At 36.1% G+C, this 14,777-nt stretch overlaps 2 protein-coding genes across 4 annotated transcripts in view; one reads left to right on the top strand and one right to left on the bottom strand.

The window, feature by feature from the left end:
- The window catches only part of LOC106086156 (uncharacterized), a 29,627-nt gene extending 18,392 nt beyond the window's left edge, over window positions 1–11,235 (top strand). For 2 of the 3 annotated variants that reach the window (XM_013250707.2, XM_013250706.2), the window contains exon 5: window positions 9,994–11,235. In XM_013250707.2, coding sequence (XP_013106161.1) covers window positions 9,994–10,244 — 251 coding nt within the window. In that variant the 3' untranslated portion in view covers window positions 10,245–11,235. Of the gene's footprint in view, window positions 1–821; window positions 1,038–9,993 lie in introns of those variants that run through there. The other variant, XM_013250708.2, reaches the window with a different exon arrangement.
- LOC106086157 (protein lifeguard 1) lies at window positions 4,743–6,585 on the bottom strand. The gene is made up of 4 exons (XM_013250709.2): window positions 6,243–6,585; window positions 5,811–5,968; window positions 5,401–5,649; window positions 4,743–5,343 (listed from the first exon to the last, which is right to left on the bottom strand). The coding sequence occupies exons 1-4, from the start codon at window positions 6,292–6,294 to the stop codon at window positions 4,987–4,989; spliced, it is 816 nt and encodes a 271-aa protein (XP_013106163.2). The 5' UTR covers window positions 6,295–6,585; the 3' UTR covers window positions 4,743–4,986.
- Window positions 11,236–14,777: the final 3,542 nt, after the last annotated feature.

The raw sequence follows: 14,777 nt of genomic DNA, 5'->3' as shown, positions 1-14,777 counted from the left end.
GTACATAACGCCTAAGAAAGGCTACGAAATAAACAAAGAAATTTATGAAAAATACCCAAAAAAAATGAAGCAGCATCAAATTTTGAACTCAATTCGTTCTAATTGACAAACTAGGTGAAGGCATCCTTCATCTATATTTTGCAATCAAGGGCTTCTATGGTACTGCAATTAGCTGTTAAAAAGCAATTACCGATTTTTGCGGTATTTATGGTACTATATTATGGTCCATATTGATATAGATTGTGTGCGAGTTTTTCATCTATTGCAACTAGCCATGTATTAAAAAATTATAGTAGGTGTTAGTTTTGCCATTGTATTTTTAAACATGTTCAAAGTTAGCGTCTGCTCAAATAAATGCATTCAAAATATAAAAATTTAACCCATTAAAATCAACCCTTCAATTCCATTGTCCAATTTTGATGATAGTTCGTATATTTGCTATTTACGGTATGGATAGTGACGTAGTATTTTTTGTAATTTTCTTAACTAATTATTTTTTTTAATTTATTGAAAAAATCTAAAAAAATTCAGTTTTTATTGCAAATAAATATTGTTTAGCACTTTATAACTATTTATCGAGAAAATTGGATTTTAGGCTTTTGACATGCTTATCGCTATTCCAAAATTTTATTAAAAAGACAGAAGGAAATGCTATTGTACACAGAAAGGATTCACAGAAATTTCACTTACGAATAATTTCAAAGCCACTTCTGTAAAATTAGTTATTTTTGACTAGTCAATTTTTCCCCAAAACGTAACATTATATTGAAATATGTACTCCATATTTCTCACCATTTTTCCATGCAACCGTTTCTTTGCAGAGCTCACTCGCGAATGAAATAGCCCATGGCAACAAATCACGCTTGGCGGCATGCTGTTTTGTTTTTGAACTACCTGACCTCCCCCTTCCCCAAAAGTATCACCCAAAAATTAAAGCGGACCGACCGGGACAATATGGGAGTCAAATTAAAGGTATTCCCGGTCCAAGTACCTATGGGGCTGCCCCGACTGCAAAATCCCTTCAAATAGGCATATTGGACGATAATGACAATATGGGACTCGAATATTAAAGTTATTCGTGATTACGATTACGAATATGGTCAGTAAGGAGAAATAGGCTATATAAATTGTTGATATTGGAAGAGGGCGGATCTTTCCCAGTTACCCCAAAAACACCACCCAAAATTAAGGTTCACCGATCGGGACAATATGTGTATCAAATGAAAGGTATTGGAGAGTGGAATAAGAATATGGTATTAAAAAATGGATCCAAGGGGCCACTCCAAACCCAAAAGTTCCCTAAATAAACATATTGGACGAACTTATCAATATAGGACTCAAATGAAAAGTTTCGGGAGAAGATTACGAATATGGCATAAAAACTATGCCTAAGTATTTGCGGGTCTGCTGCTCATATAAAACAGTCGATCAATCATAATGACCTAACAGGACACTATGTGATTAAATTAATGTGTGGGCACAGAAATAAATGTAGGCCGCCATACCCCAAAAATTATGACGTTCAGCGTGAAAGGAGGAATTACAAACCTTAACGTTAAAATTGCAATCATTTTTAGCTCATCGATAGACAAGACCAAACGACGTGCTGCTGGGTAACACTTTTTTGTTCAAAAGTTTTGCATGGTTTAATAGTAAAAACTATCACCACCGCACCAAATATATAGACAGGCAAATTAGTTCTTTACCACAGAAAATCGTTTAATAACGCAATTTGATTTAATTTGAAAATGGACGAAATGATGAATATTTGATAGGTAGTCATATAGTCATTTATAGCCAACTACCACATGATAATCAATGTTATAGGCGTTAAGCCACTCCAAGGTCAAATTAAAGGTATTTGAGAGTAGAAAGCGAATCTGATGTCCAATTGTGGGACTAAGTGTTTCGTGGGTGACCCCGACCATGGCAGTATGGATCTTAAATGAAAGGTCTTTGAGAGTAGCGCACAAAATTTACTTCCATTTTTGAGACCAAGTCTCTGGGGATCCACCACACTCTAAAACAGGACTTTTACTTATTGGGGTTTAAATAAGATGTATTTGAGAATTGAAAAATCCACAGGAAAATTGGAATACATTTTCAACAGCAAAAATTTCTAAATTAGGCGCAACAGAGCGGGCCGGGCTCAGTAAGTCTTATACATAAAAATCAATTTTTGTTTGTCGGCCATGGCAATATGGGAGTTAAATAAAAGGTATTTGAGTGTAGAATACGAATCTGATATCCAAATGTGGGGCGAAGTATCCAAAAACACCACCAAAAGATGACAAATTTACGACCATAGAAATAAGGGGCTTAAATGAAAGGTTTTTGGGAGTAAAGCACGAATTTGATATCAATATTCGGGAAAAGTGTCTATTGGGCCACCCCACCCCAATAACACCACCCGTATAGAACGTATTTGCAGGTCATTACAATATAGGTCTCGAAACACCCCTAAATCGGACATCATGACAACATCGGGCTGAAATAAAGACTTCTATAGTTTTAAATTCTGACCGCTAATATTGTAATAATTTTTACTACGGCTGAGAAAATACATATTTCAGCATCTTTAGAGATCTCATCTAATCACATCTCACATAAAAATAAATGATACGGTGGAGGCCACCGTAGCGCAGAGGTTAGCATGTCCGCCTATGACGCTGAACGCCTGGGTTCAAATCCTAGCGAGACCATCGGAAAAAATATGGTTTTCCCCTCCTAATGCTGGCAACATTTGTGAGGTACTATGCCATGTAAAACTTCTCTCCAAAGAGGTGTCGCACTGTGGCACGCCGTTCGGACTCGGCTATAAAAAGGAGGTCCCTTATCATTGAGCTTCAACTTGAATCGGACTGCACTCATTGATATGTGAGAAGTTTTTCCCTGTTCCTTAGTGGAATGTTCATGGGCAAAATTTGCAATTTTTACAATATAGGGCTCAAATAAGAGGCATTTTAGAGTAGAACACAACTCTGATATATATTTTCATCCCGCAAAACATACCCCCAAACCGGTCACGTTGGCGATGATGGAAATATGGGGCTCAAATGATAGGTATTTGGGAGTAGACCACGAATCTAATACCATCATTGGGGACCAACTGCCTTGGGGACATATTTGCTGACTTTTGCAATAAGGAGTTTAAATGAAAGTTTTTTGAGATTGGAAGACGGGCATATTTACCGACCACGTCAATGTGGGACTCAAATGAAAGGAACGGTATTGGGGAGAATAGTACGAAATTGATACCCACTTTCGGGACCAATTTTCTGGTGGTCCATCCCTTCCCCAAAACACCCCACACTCTGCAATTATTTACTGACCATCTCAATATGGGGCTCAAATAAAGGTATTTGGGAGTAGAATACGTATCTGATATCCAAATGTGGGACCATGTATTTGGGGCACCGCCCCTTTCCCAAGGAGGAAAAATGTTGGAGTCAAATGTTTGACGACGCCTCATGCCATAAACTCCCCTTAACCCAATGGCAATATGGAATTTAATTAAATGGTATTTGAGAGAAGATAACGATGCTGATATTTTTTCAGGGCCAAGTTTCTAGGGGACCTCCTCACCCCGAAAACATCCCTAAATCGGACATCACGACAATATTAAATGCGGATTGAAAAAACCATAAACCAAACTCATCTTGAGGAGAACACACTATCATTATTTTTCTTTCGCGTAATCTACTGGTGGTACAACAAATAGTGGAGGCTGCACAAAAAGTAAACACGAAAAAGCACAAGAGAAAAAAAATGCATCAGACATCGTTCAAAATTCTTACCGAAATTTCGGAAGACAAATTTTTAGTGGTTCAAAAAGACCCATGCGAAACTGGGCTCAGACATTAGTCAGTATTCTCTCAAATCTGTCGGAACAAATATTCCTTCAGAAAAGCAGAGCAGAGATCGTTCAGAATTCGTACCGAACTTCCCTCAGAAAGTCGAACAGAATTCGAAACGAACCGAAAAAATTTTGTCAGAAGAGTTCAGAATTGTGTGACATCACACATTTGGGTCGCTGGGTACTTATGGTGGGCCTGAAACAATGGGCATATTGAAGGGCGGATTTAATGGGCAGTTCATCTCTCGAAGTGGTCCGTGAGTTGGCCGCCAAGATCATGCGATTTGACGCCCCTAGATGTTTTCTTTTTTGGATTATGTGAAGTCTTTGATCAATGTGGACAAGTCAAACACGATTGAAGCCATCCTCAAGGGATGGCTTCAATAACAACACACGTTATTAGAGAAAAGATACCATTGAAACCGCTTACAAATTATTGAGTAGATAGAAACACTTAAACTTTTAGTAGCAAAACACTAGCAAGACGACCTTGGTAAAGCTGATATTGGGCACTGTAGCTTACCCAATACATTTCGCGACGCTTTAAAATTCATCCTTTTTAAAAACTTTTTCGGCTCTAATATGGTTGTAATTAATTGTTAATAACGATGTCAAATTCCATAACCATAATATCAAAACTACTTTGTAACCTTTCAACTTTTAGTCTTCCTTTTTTCGTAAAAACTCTTAAGTCACGCCGATTCTTGAATTTGTTCTGTACGGAAAGTTATCTCAAGAATTATTACTGTCTCAAAACGTTATCCAGATAAGTCACCTTATAGTCACCAATCCCATGGCAGTCGGTTGTACGTACCGGAATGATCCGATGGATTCCTTCATCGGCAAGGGCTGCCACCTCAGTGTACAACACATTGATACAATAACATTAACCTTATAACAAATAAACAAAATTATTTGTTTGTTTTTGTTTATTAATATTTAAAAATATATTACAGTTCATAAATTGCCAAGAATCGGTCATAAATTGCCAAGAATTTTATAACTTCGCTTTAGTTCTATTTCAAAGTTTTTTGCAAGCTTTGTTTGATGTTGCTTATCGATTACGTGGCAAATGACAAATAGTTCCTAAAAATAACATAAGCTTGAGTCTTTAGAATTGCGAAAGCGGTCTACTTTTTGTTTCCAATCAATTGCAAAACATATATAAATATTCGGACTACATCCATGTACAGATTAAGAGCGGCAAATATGTATTCCTCCGGGCTAATGCTGTATTTATGATCGCCCCCCATCATTATTTGAGTATCGTATATAAGAAATATACATGCTAACATAGCGCCACAGCCAGCGTAAATGGTTTGCATGATGTGTGTTCTCCAAAACAAACCCACAATGCCAAACAACAGTAAGCAAACCATAGCAGCCAAAAGCATCCCTCCGCAAACAGTAAAATCATATTTTGTTTGCATTGCAAATATTGTTAATGCAAGACATAGTATCGCAGTTATACCGATCGCCAAAAAGACCTGAAATCAAAAACAATTAACTGACTGATTCGATAGCAAAGTGGTAATCCAACTAACCGACTCGGAATTGTATCGTCCAGCTATAGAGCCTACTAAAAATGACTCTGCCAATGTGAAAACTCCAAGACATATGAAATTTACTGGGAACGTTCGCCGTGCTGACTCGCAACACGCCATTGATATTACAACAACTAAGGTTGTGATACAAGCCACTAGAACTATTTCTGGATGGTGTTGGGTAAACTCTAAAGTTGGTTTATGAAACAAAAATAGAGACACCACTCCAAATGTAAAAAACAGCTGTCCCTATATATGAAATAAAATAATAAAAGTATTTTATTAGTGTGCATTGGAAACAAATGGTAATGGTAATACAAAGGTATGCACTTTCAAAAAAAAACTATTTGACAATACGCCTTTGCCTTGTTCTCTTTGTTCACATATGTCCATGTAATAAACAGACTTACCATTAATATAAGATAGACTTTACGAATGAATCCTTTACGAACACTCTCCTCGTTAAAAGAAAAGTTCTTTGGCTGTAAATTTTCTGGATCCAAAAATTCTCCGCTGCCGCCGGAAGGAGTGTTGACAGTAGAGGGATTCTTCCATCCTGTAGATTGGTCTAAAAAAATTGCGTTGTTATTCAAGACGTATGTACGTTTTATTATTTTTTACTCTATATAAACGTTTCTGTTTGACGTCAAGTAACAATTGCCACTTGTATAAGCAATATATGTATGTACATATATTGTCTAACATAGTGCCGGGATTTACAATCTTTTCCTTACGAAAATATGTACATATACATGCTTGTACTCTTATTCTAACAGGCAATTCCATATATTAATATTGCTAATGGGACTATTTTGCACAGCCTCCTGCCATTTATTTAATACCTTGTTGGGTCGAAAACTCAGATTGCAGCCCATACTCATTTTGTTGACTCATCTCAATAGTCTTCTCCGTCTTAAATTAAACAGATTATTGTCTCTATAGCTTGGAAGTGAAGCCTACAACACTGAATTATTGATTTAGTCGGCACGAAGGGTCAATGTAGAAGTTGAATCACTTAGCGACTTCTCTGTTTCTAAAATTTAAAACATTTTCTTTTATAGTAGCCGTCAATAATTATGAAAATGTATTTAGATCTCAATTATCCCAGTTATCCCAAGCTCGGAATTAGAGAAATAACCAAGAAAACACTGAATTATTTATTTAATCGTGTCGTAGCGTAAAACTAGATGTTGAGTTTAAAAATGTTATCGATTTGTGATAGTCCTTGTATAAAGTCGAGACATGGTTATCAAACTCTTGAACCCTAGTCGTGTTTTTTGAACTGCTATTACACGATAAGACTTGTCATACGAGCTGTGACTTTCTATATTCATAAGACATGACATATGTACGTCAAATACGAATAGAGCGCGCTCTACTCGGAATTATTTCGCGAGCGAAATTTGACAGCTAACAAATGTTTTTGTTTCTATACCAAAACACATTTTTATCTGCACTTATTGTTTTCTTTATTTCTTCGCAAACAAACAAAGAAAAACGAAGCAATGAAACAAACAAAAGTGATGCCGGCAATGGTTTCAAGGCTTGCCACTAGATGTGTTGCATTGGACTTAATTTTTTTTATTTAACTGTTTTCCTGTGCATACCGACAGCGGTTTTGATTAGGTGTTGTGCGCTTGAAACAATTAACAGGTAGTGTGCCGTAAACAATTTACAAGTACAACAAGTTTTGGTTGTTTGTGTTTATTATTGTTACACAACGAAAAATAGCGCGAACTAGTAACATACACAAAATCAGAGTTGCACTTATCACTGATTTTGGCAGATAGTGCACTCAATATTTTGTTATGGGTATAATTAGTCTTGCCAAGTTGATCTCTATCAAATTAATGTGGACACGTAACGTAACTTTCCCCGAGGGAATACAACACGGCAGGGAATCAGATGTTTTGGCTGTTAGAACCAGAGGGAGAGCGAATGAATGTTGGAAAATGCGCACTGGTAGCGGCCCAATTTAAGGCATAACGGCGAAAATTAGATCTTTAAATAACCTTTGGGTTTTCGGCAAGAAATCATTTTCTTTTATATCCAGCAAAGAAACGAAAAAGTGCAAAGTTTAAAATTTATAGAAGTTCTATAGAGAAAGTTTATTTTATTGATTGTGTTTGGTAGTGTGTTACATATACATACATATGTTTTTGGTGCATGCAAAACAATGTAAGTTATCAGAAACAGCGCTTAAATATTAGACATGTTCTATACAGAAAGTTTATTTTATTGATTGTGTTTGGTAGTGTGTTACATATACATATGTTTTTGGTGTATGCAAAACAATGTAAGTTATTAGAAACAGCGCTTAAATATTAGGCATGAGTGTGAATGTTTTTTTTCTTTGTATTCCTTAAAGATATCGTTAAATTCAAAGCCAACCGCAACCCATGGCGGAATAATTAAAGGTGGTCTCATTTGTACAACAAACACAAATCATATGGTGCAATCCGCCATCTTTCCATCAAGCTCAGTGTAAGGTTATCAACATATACGAAGGGAAGAATAATAGCGCTTTAGATTTCATTTATGGACTATGTGATAATGTCCATTAAGACCCACTAACCGAGCTCGTTTGGGAAGGAGTAAACATCAGTAAAATGGCAAGTTTTGGCATTAACAGTTAACTCATTTTCGTATGTGATTGGTAGTCTAAAATAGTGTCTCACGTTTAAATAACAGCATGTGTTTAGAATTCCAAATTTGTTGTCTTTTACGTCTAGGGTTAAGACAATTAACTATTATAATAAATATTTTATGCTTGATTGTTTAGTATAATATGAATTGCAAATCGCTTGTCTGTGAGAGAGGAAGATGGGGTTGTAGTGTGTTGTCATTTTATTTTGTGTTTGTGTATTCCTTAATTTCTGTAAAATTTATTTTTTAACTCCCAGAGCTCATGGTGGCAGGTTTGGGAATCTCCTGGATAAATACGCCACGACTGAGCGAGACGGAACTCACCATAGCGCCGCATTAGGCGGTTACATAACAAATATTTTTTTAGGCTAATAACTTAAAAGAAGCAATTAAGCACACTTAATCCTAGTGTAATATGATGCGACATCCTGTTGTTGCAAAAAATTGGCCGAAGATATGTTAAAGTAAGTTAAGATCTTTTGTTGATTTATTGATAAAATTTATTTTTTAACTCCCAGAGCTCATGGTGGCAGGTTTGGGAATCTCCTGGATAAATACGCCACGACTGAGCGAGACGGAACTCACCATAGCGCCGCATTAGGCGGTTACATAACAAATATTTTTTTAGGCTAATAACTTAAAAGAAGCAATTAAGCACACTTAATCCTAGTGTAATATGATGCGACATCCTGTTGTTGCAAAAAATTGGCCGAAGATATGTTAAAGTAAGTTAAGATCTTTTGTTGAAGTTTTTCACAACTAAAAACAGAATACCATGCTTTGCATTATTTCCGCCCGAACAACTGTCAAAGCGCATTATAAAAAAAATGGTGACGAAGAAAATGTAAAAATATTTTGTACAAGTGGTACTGAATTCTGTGAAAATCGTTTAGTTAAAAAGCGATAGCAGAAACGTTAACGACAATAGCCACTTTTAACGATAAACTTCAGTTTCCACTTCTAACGATAATCGGCATCATTAAAATAACACATTCATGTATACGCATATACGCTTGCATATATCACCAAAATCCCCAAAAACCCAGTATAAACGGACAGGATTTGTTTTGGTTTCAGCTTAATACAGATCATAAAATTTCAATGTTATCGTGGTACAAGGTGGATTAATAATTACCGACTTCAAGATTGGGAATACTGGGATAGGTAAAAATCCTAATATTGAAACATTAGACAGCGCAGCAACAGGAGTCTCAATGAAGCCTAACGAACAGGGAGCCGATTATGGTACCATCACATACTCTCAAGAAGCCCTTTTGCTTAAGATTTGGAAGACTAAGATAGGCAAAGATCCTAGTATTGAAAGATCAGGAAGTACAGGGAATGACAACTCAATACAGCCTAACGGAAGACTAGGATAGGCAAAGAATCTAACACGATGACATCAGGTAGTGCAGTGACAGGAAAGTCAATGCAGTGTAAAGATCAGGGAGCAGGCGATTATATCATCACTTACTCCCAAGATACCCATTTACTGGAGGATCGATGATTTAGGTAAACCAGATAAACCTTATTTCAGGAGCCATATCAAATACCAATTATTCTATGCTAGCACTGGTTCTCGGCCGAGAAAAAGGTGCGATGCGAACTCTCAACACATTTCGTGAGATAGTACCAACACTAATAAGCGGGGCCAAGTCCTGACAGAGTTCTTGAATACTAACGACCTAATAACGCTTAATATTGGATTTGGAAGGATGTTAGGTGTTGTTAAAAGTATTAAAAGTTCAACTTTGAGATATCTTTGAATCCGACATTAACAATTCTTTTAACTCGGGTTTATTAAAAATTCAAAGATATCTGTAACTTTAAGATAATCCTTTTAATTTTAAAATAACGATACAAATCAAAAAAGGTGTACCCATAAGCTTTTGAAATAAAATTTAAAATTTTGAAATCCCTAACCTATACTATACCCTTTCTTTACAGGTGCCAATTGGGCGGGTTGCAAATATAATAAAAAACCTCAATATCGTTATTCAGGTTGTCACAGCTATGACACGTCGGCCTTTAATATTGTTCTGGGTCTCACCTGGCATCTCGACGATACAAAATATTCACTGCCAAGTGAAAAATACAATATATTTTATAAAGAAACGCTGGAACAAGCCACAAAGATCCTCGAAAATCGAAGACGTAATAATAGTGAAGCATCTGAACATCCGTTCACGGAAGATTAAATTTTTGCGGATAATACCTCTGTTTTGGCAAATATTTTGGGATATTTGTACTTGAATCGTATTAAAGTAGTATCTGCAGTAACACAATGAAGAAAATACGAAAAAATATTAACTGTGGTTTTATACATCATATACAAATTACTCCACGATATACATCATATGCTGCTTTAACGCAAATACAACAGAAGCCTCCTTTCATTTAGTAATACTTTTCTTGGAGAAAATTAAAAAAAAAGATTGCTATGTATGTATAGTTTATATCATTTGATTACTTCTATTTTTAAACGCAGTGTTATTTTATTGCGTTTTATTAGTACTTTTATATTTATTTATTGTGTTGGTACTATTGATATATGTAGATACAAAGATAGTCATATTTACACATGGATTAGTCTTTTAAAAAATTCCAAAGAACCATGTTATTTGTTGTTCTTACAAAACAAAAATTGATAAAAAATAAAACAAAACAAGAAATGCAAAAAATGTGCCATGGGTAAAAGCCTTTGACTATCTTTGTATAAATATTTTGTTAATACTTTTTGTTGAGTTATCCTGTTCTTTTATACAAATATATGTTTATATATATGTATGTATGATTTCAAAAGATATAACGAAGTGATTTAGACTTTAGAGTATTATGTGATTTTATGTTAAAATATCAATTATTGATAAAAATGGGAGCTTTAAAGCGAACAAAATTATTGCAGCATCTCATTTTCTTACCGAATAAAATAGAAAGTAGAATTATATTCTTTAATAGAATAAGTTCGTAATATATTGCTTAATAAAGGAAACAATGCTTAAATTTAATATTTGTAATTTTAAAAGCTCATCCAAGCTTCGTAAATCATATTAGAAAATAAACTTGTCATGATCCCCATATTCTTTAATGTGTTTTCCTTTGAGGAATTTTTGGAAAACTTTGTAATTTTAAAAGCTCATCCAAGCTTCGTAAATCATATTAGAAAATAAACTTGTCATGATCCCCATATTCTTTAATGTGTTTTCCTCTGAGGGATTTTTGGAAAACTTTAGCTTATACAAAAATTACTAACTATAAATAGCTAACAATCACCTGCACTAAGGTGAGGGCAACAATACCGAACATGAACCGGCTTTGGGGCGTGGTATGGAAAACAATGAAAGATTTTTTAATCAGCACGGAATTCTTGACTTAGATTTTTTTCAATGTTGGTCTTTAGTATATAGAGAATACACAAAAGCCGATAACTGGCGGTTTATAATATCCGCACCCTCTTTTCAACCTAACCTACTAATATTAAAGTTAATAAAATTTTGAGCCTTTTTCTTTCTTATTTTTGAAAAACGTTTTATCGCGACTACTTTTTTGAAACACTACAATTATCTCATCATTATACCTTTATTTATATGTTTCTTAAGCTAGTTTTTTTGCTTTAAAATCTATTATCTGAAAGATGGGGTGCGTTCAAAGGGATCTGGATCTGGCTGGGCAGTTAAACAGGTGACGTGTGGTCCGTGGTCACAATCGGGACATACATCTTGCACGTCAGCATCAATCCTTGGTCTGGTAATTGACCCAGTACTGCTCTGGTTTGCCGGGGGAGGACAATTTCTTCAGCTGCAATGAGAGGCGGTCGTTATCCAAGGACTAGAGCTGGCAAAATATCGATGACACTATCGATATGTTATTTTTTGACTGAATATCGATTGATATTTTTCCGACGGATACTATCGCAAAAGTAAAATTTTTGTAAAACTTAACAAAAATAAGCAATCCGACACTGAATGTATCCCTTTAAGATAATTTTTTTTATCCTATTAGGCTAACATTTTGTACATAATTTCGCTCATGACTTCCAAGGAGGAGTAATGCCTCAAGCGTATTTGCTATTGGTGAAAGAAGGGAGATCGGTCTGTACGACTCGGATCCCTTGCATGTTTTAGTAGCGAGATCACTCTGACCATTTTCCAGACATCGGGAACTATAAGATTATTCAAAGACCGGTTGAGGACAGTAGTAAGGTACTTAACTCCAGGTAAATCCAGATTCTTCAGCATCAGTGTAGAGATTCCGTCGGGGCCCAACGCCTTGGATGATTTGGTGCCACGGATGACATTCGTAACTTCGCCCACTGTAAATTGTGATGGCTGTCCATAGGCTCGAAGACACGGAAACGGCGAATGGCTCTCCTCCTAGCCCTGTCACTCACGAGATGCCGGCACTGGCCGGAAGTGTATCATATATATACGCAAGCTGCTGTTGCGTATATTGCCGCACGGGAGAGGTCGGGGGGTCACATAGTTCGACGATGATGACGCTTTTGACCCATGTTTTTGGCTATGTTCGCACAGCACCTTGCAACATAATCAGTATGACTATATTCCCGTAGTGATGTAAGACCAGAGCAAGATCGGAAATGTACCCAGTCCATGCACCGATTACACCTCACTGACACCGACCGATGATGGAGGCGGGTCCGGGGTTGTTTTAGATCCCGGCACGGACTAAAAGCGTGCGGAGAAGGCACTCCGGGATATGTCTCTCCCATGACGAAAAAAGGACGAACACGTATACTGAGGCGGCAGCCCATTAGTGAGGGTTTTACAACATTGGATAATATTTCTGATGTTCTCACCATGCGACATTGTCATTTAAATGTAAACACATAATTAAAGAAACCCAGATTGTGCGTTGTTGAGCTTCTAGTTAGATTAGAGTTGATGATCGATCCTGTTACTCACTATGACAGGAAATCAAGGAGATAAGCCTATCAACCTCATCAGACGCAAAATCGCACTACGCAAGCTGGTTATCTAGGAACATTCATACCTCTGAAGTTCTTAACCCTATTTCATAATTCGGTAGGTGTGAAGTCAGGGCAAATATCCGCATGCAACAATCCCCATCCTAGCTTTTTCTTATTTTTGATAGTTTAAAAAAAAAAAGTCATTTGCACAACATAAAACTTCATACACTTTCACATGACGGCCTCTTTCTCAGCCAGTGCCTTTATCTGTTTGGCCTTGATCCGTTGTTCCACCTAGGATTTTCCGGGATACGATCTAATACCATTAGATCGTATCTCCCTCTTTAGCTTTTCCCAGAAGGGGTCAAGAAAACGTCGAACTTTTCGTCTTCATGGCATTCAATAAACCTTAAACCCGGTTTATACTGTTCTTTAAATCCGGATTTAATGGCTCGATTATCTGTTTTCCCTTTATAAAATCAACCGACGAGAGCCTTAAATCCGGATTTAATGAGCAGTGTAAACGGATTTAATGATCCTTTCATGCAATTTGATATAAAGTTTTTTGCAAATAAAAACGATTATTTTTAGTACATATGTGCTTAAAAAAATGATTTAAGATCGGGAAAATTTACAAATCGATTTTTCTCTCCATCTTGTAGTGTACACTTTTTTCCATTGGAGACATAAGCTGTGCTTTATTTTAGGACTATACAGTGCAGTGCAATAAAATGTGTATGAAAATGACATCTATCCAGGACAACGAAGTTACCAGAGCAGACTGAGGTGCATACTAAGCTTTTGGATATGTCAATGCATTTCTTATAGAAAAGAAAGTTTCGTTGCAAGTCGGTTTAAAAAGATGGCCTTATGCAAACAGCTGTTAACAGCAGGCCGGTTTTGACGGTATTAATATGTAAAATTTTTGTTTACATTCTCTTTGTTGTTATCTTCTTTCTCGCATATTCTCCGCTCATGTACGCACACGTATACACACAGGTACGCAAATTTGTTTGCGGGTGTTGGCAAAACGACGACCACGGCGGATTGCGGATTGCACCATATGATTTGTGGTTGTTGTAGAAATGAGACCACCTTTACTTGTTTCGCCATGGTTTCGTTGAAACGCGTACCGCCCTATATGTGATGTTCATGTATTCATGTAAAGCATCGACATTTATTTTCCCAAATAATTTAATTTTATTTTATCATTCACAACAGAGATATTTCTGCAAGTAGCCACACATATTTGTGAAAAACATATCATGGCAATATTGGCAACAGATGTTCTAGACAAGCCTACACTGGTAATTTATTCAGAACTTCATTGTCTTGGATAGACGTAATTTTCATAAAAATTTCTTTGCACTTCACTACATAGTTCTCAAATAAAATTCAGCTTATAGCAATCACGCATCAAGATGTACCGTGTAAATCTTCCCTCAGTATTTGTTTTGATTATCGTCGACTTAATTTCTGATGAAGATACGTGACCAATAAGTACCTCAATAAAAATAATGATATGAATAACTGAATACACAACAGAGGTATTTCCGCAAGTAGCCACACTTATTTGTGAAAAACATATCATGGCAATACTGGCAACAGATGTTCTACACAAGCCTGCACTGGTAATTTATTCAGAACTTCATGGTCCTGGATAGACGTAATTTTCATAAAAATTTCTTTGCACTGCACTATATAGTACTCAAATAAAACACAACTTATAGTAATCATGCATCAAGATGTACTGTGTAAATCTTCCCTGAGTATTTGTTTTGATTGTCGTCGACGTAATTTCTGA

Source organism: Stomoxys calcitrans, chromosome 5 (assembly GCF_963082655.1).
Source record: "Stomoxys calcitrans chromosome 5, idStoCalc2.1, whole genome shotgun sequence".
Lineage (NCBI taxonomy): Eukaryota > Metazoa > Arthropoda > Insecta > Diptera > Muscidae > Stomoxys > Stomoxys calcitrans.
The sequence above is the reverse complement of the archived record's forward strand: the minus strand, read 5'-3'. Positions and strand labels throughout refer to the sequence as shown.

Excerpts from the sequence above, each read along its gene's own strand:
- LOC106086157 (XM_013250709.2), bottom strand. The coding sequence starts at position 6,294 with ATGAGTCAACAAAATGAGTATGGGCTGCAATCTGAGTTTTCGACCCAA. Across the intron at positions 5,969-6,242 it reads TGAGTTTTCGACCCAACAAG|ACCAATCTACAGGATGGAAG; the intron begins GTATTAAATAAA and ends CAATTTTTTTAG. Across the intron at positions 5,344-5,400 it reads GACGATACAATTCCGAGTCG|GTCTTTTTGGCGATCGGTAT; the intron begins GTTAGTTGGATT and ends TTTTGATTTCAG.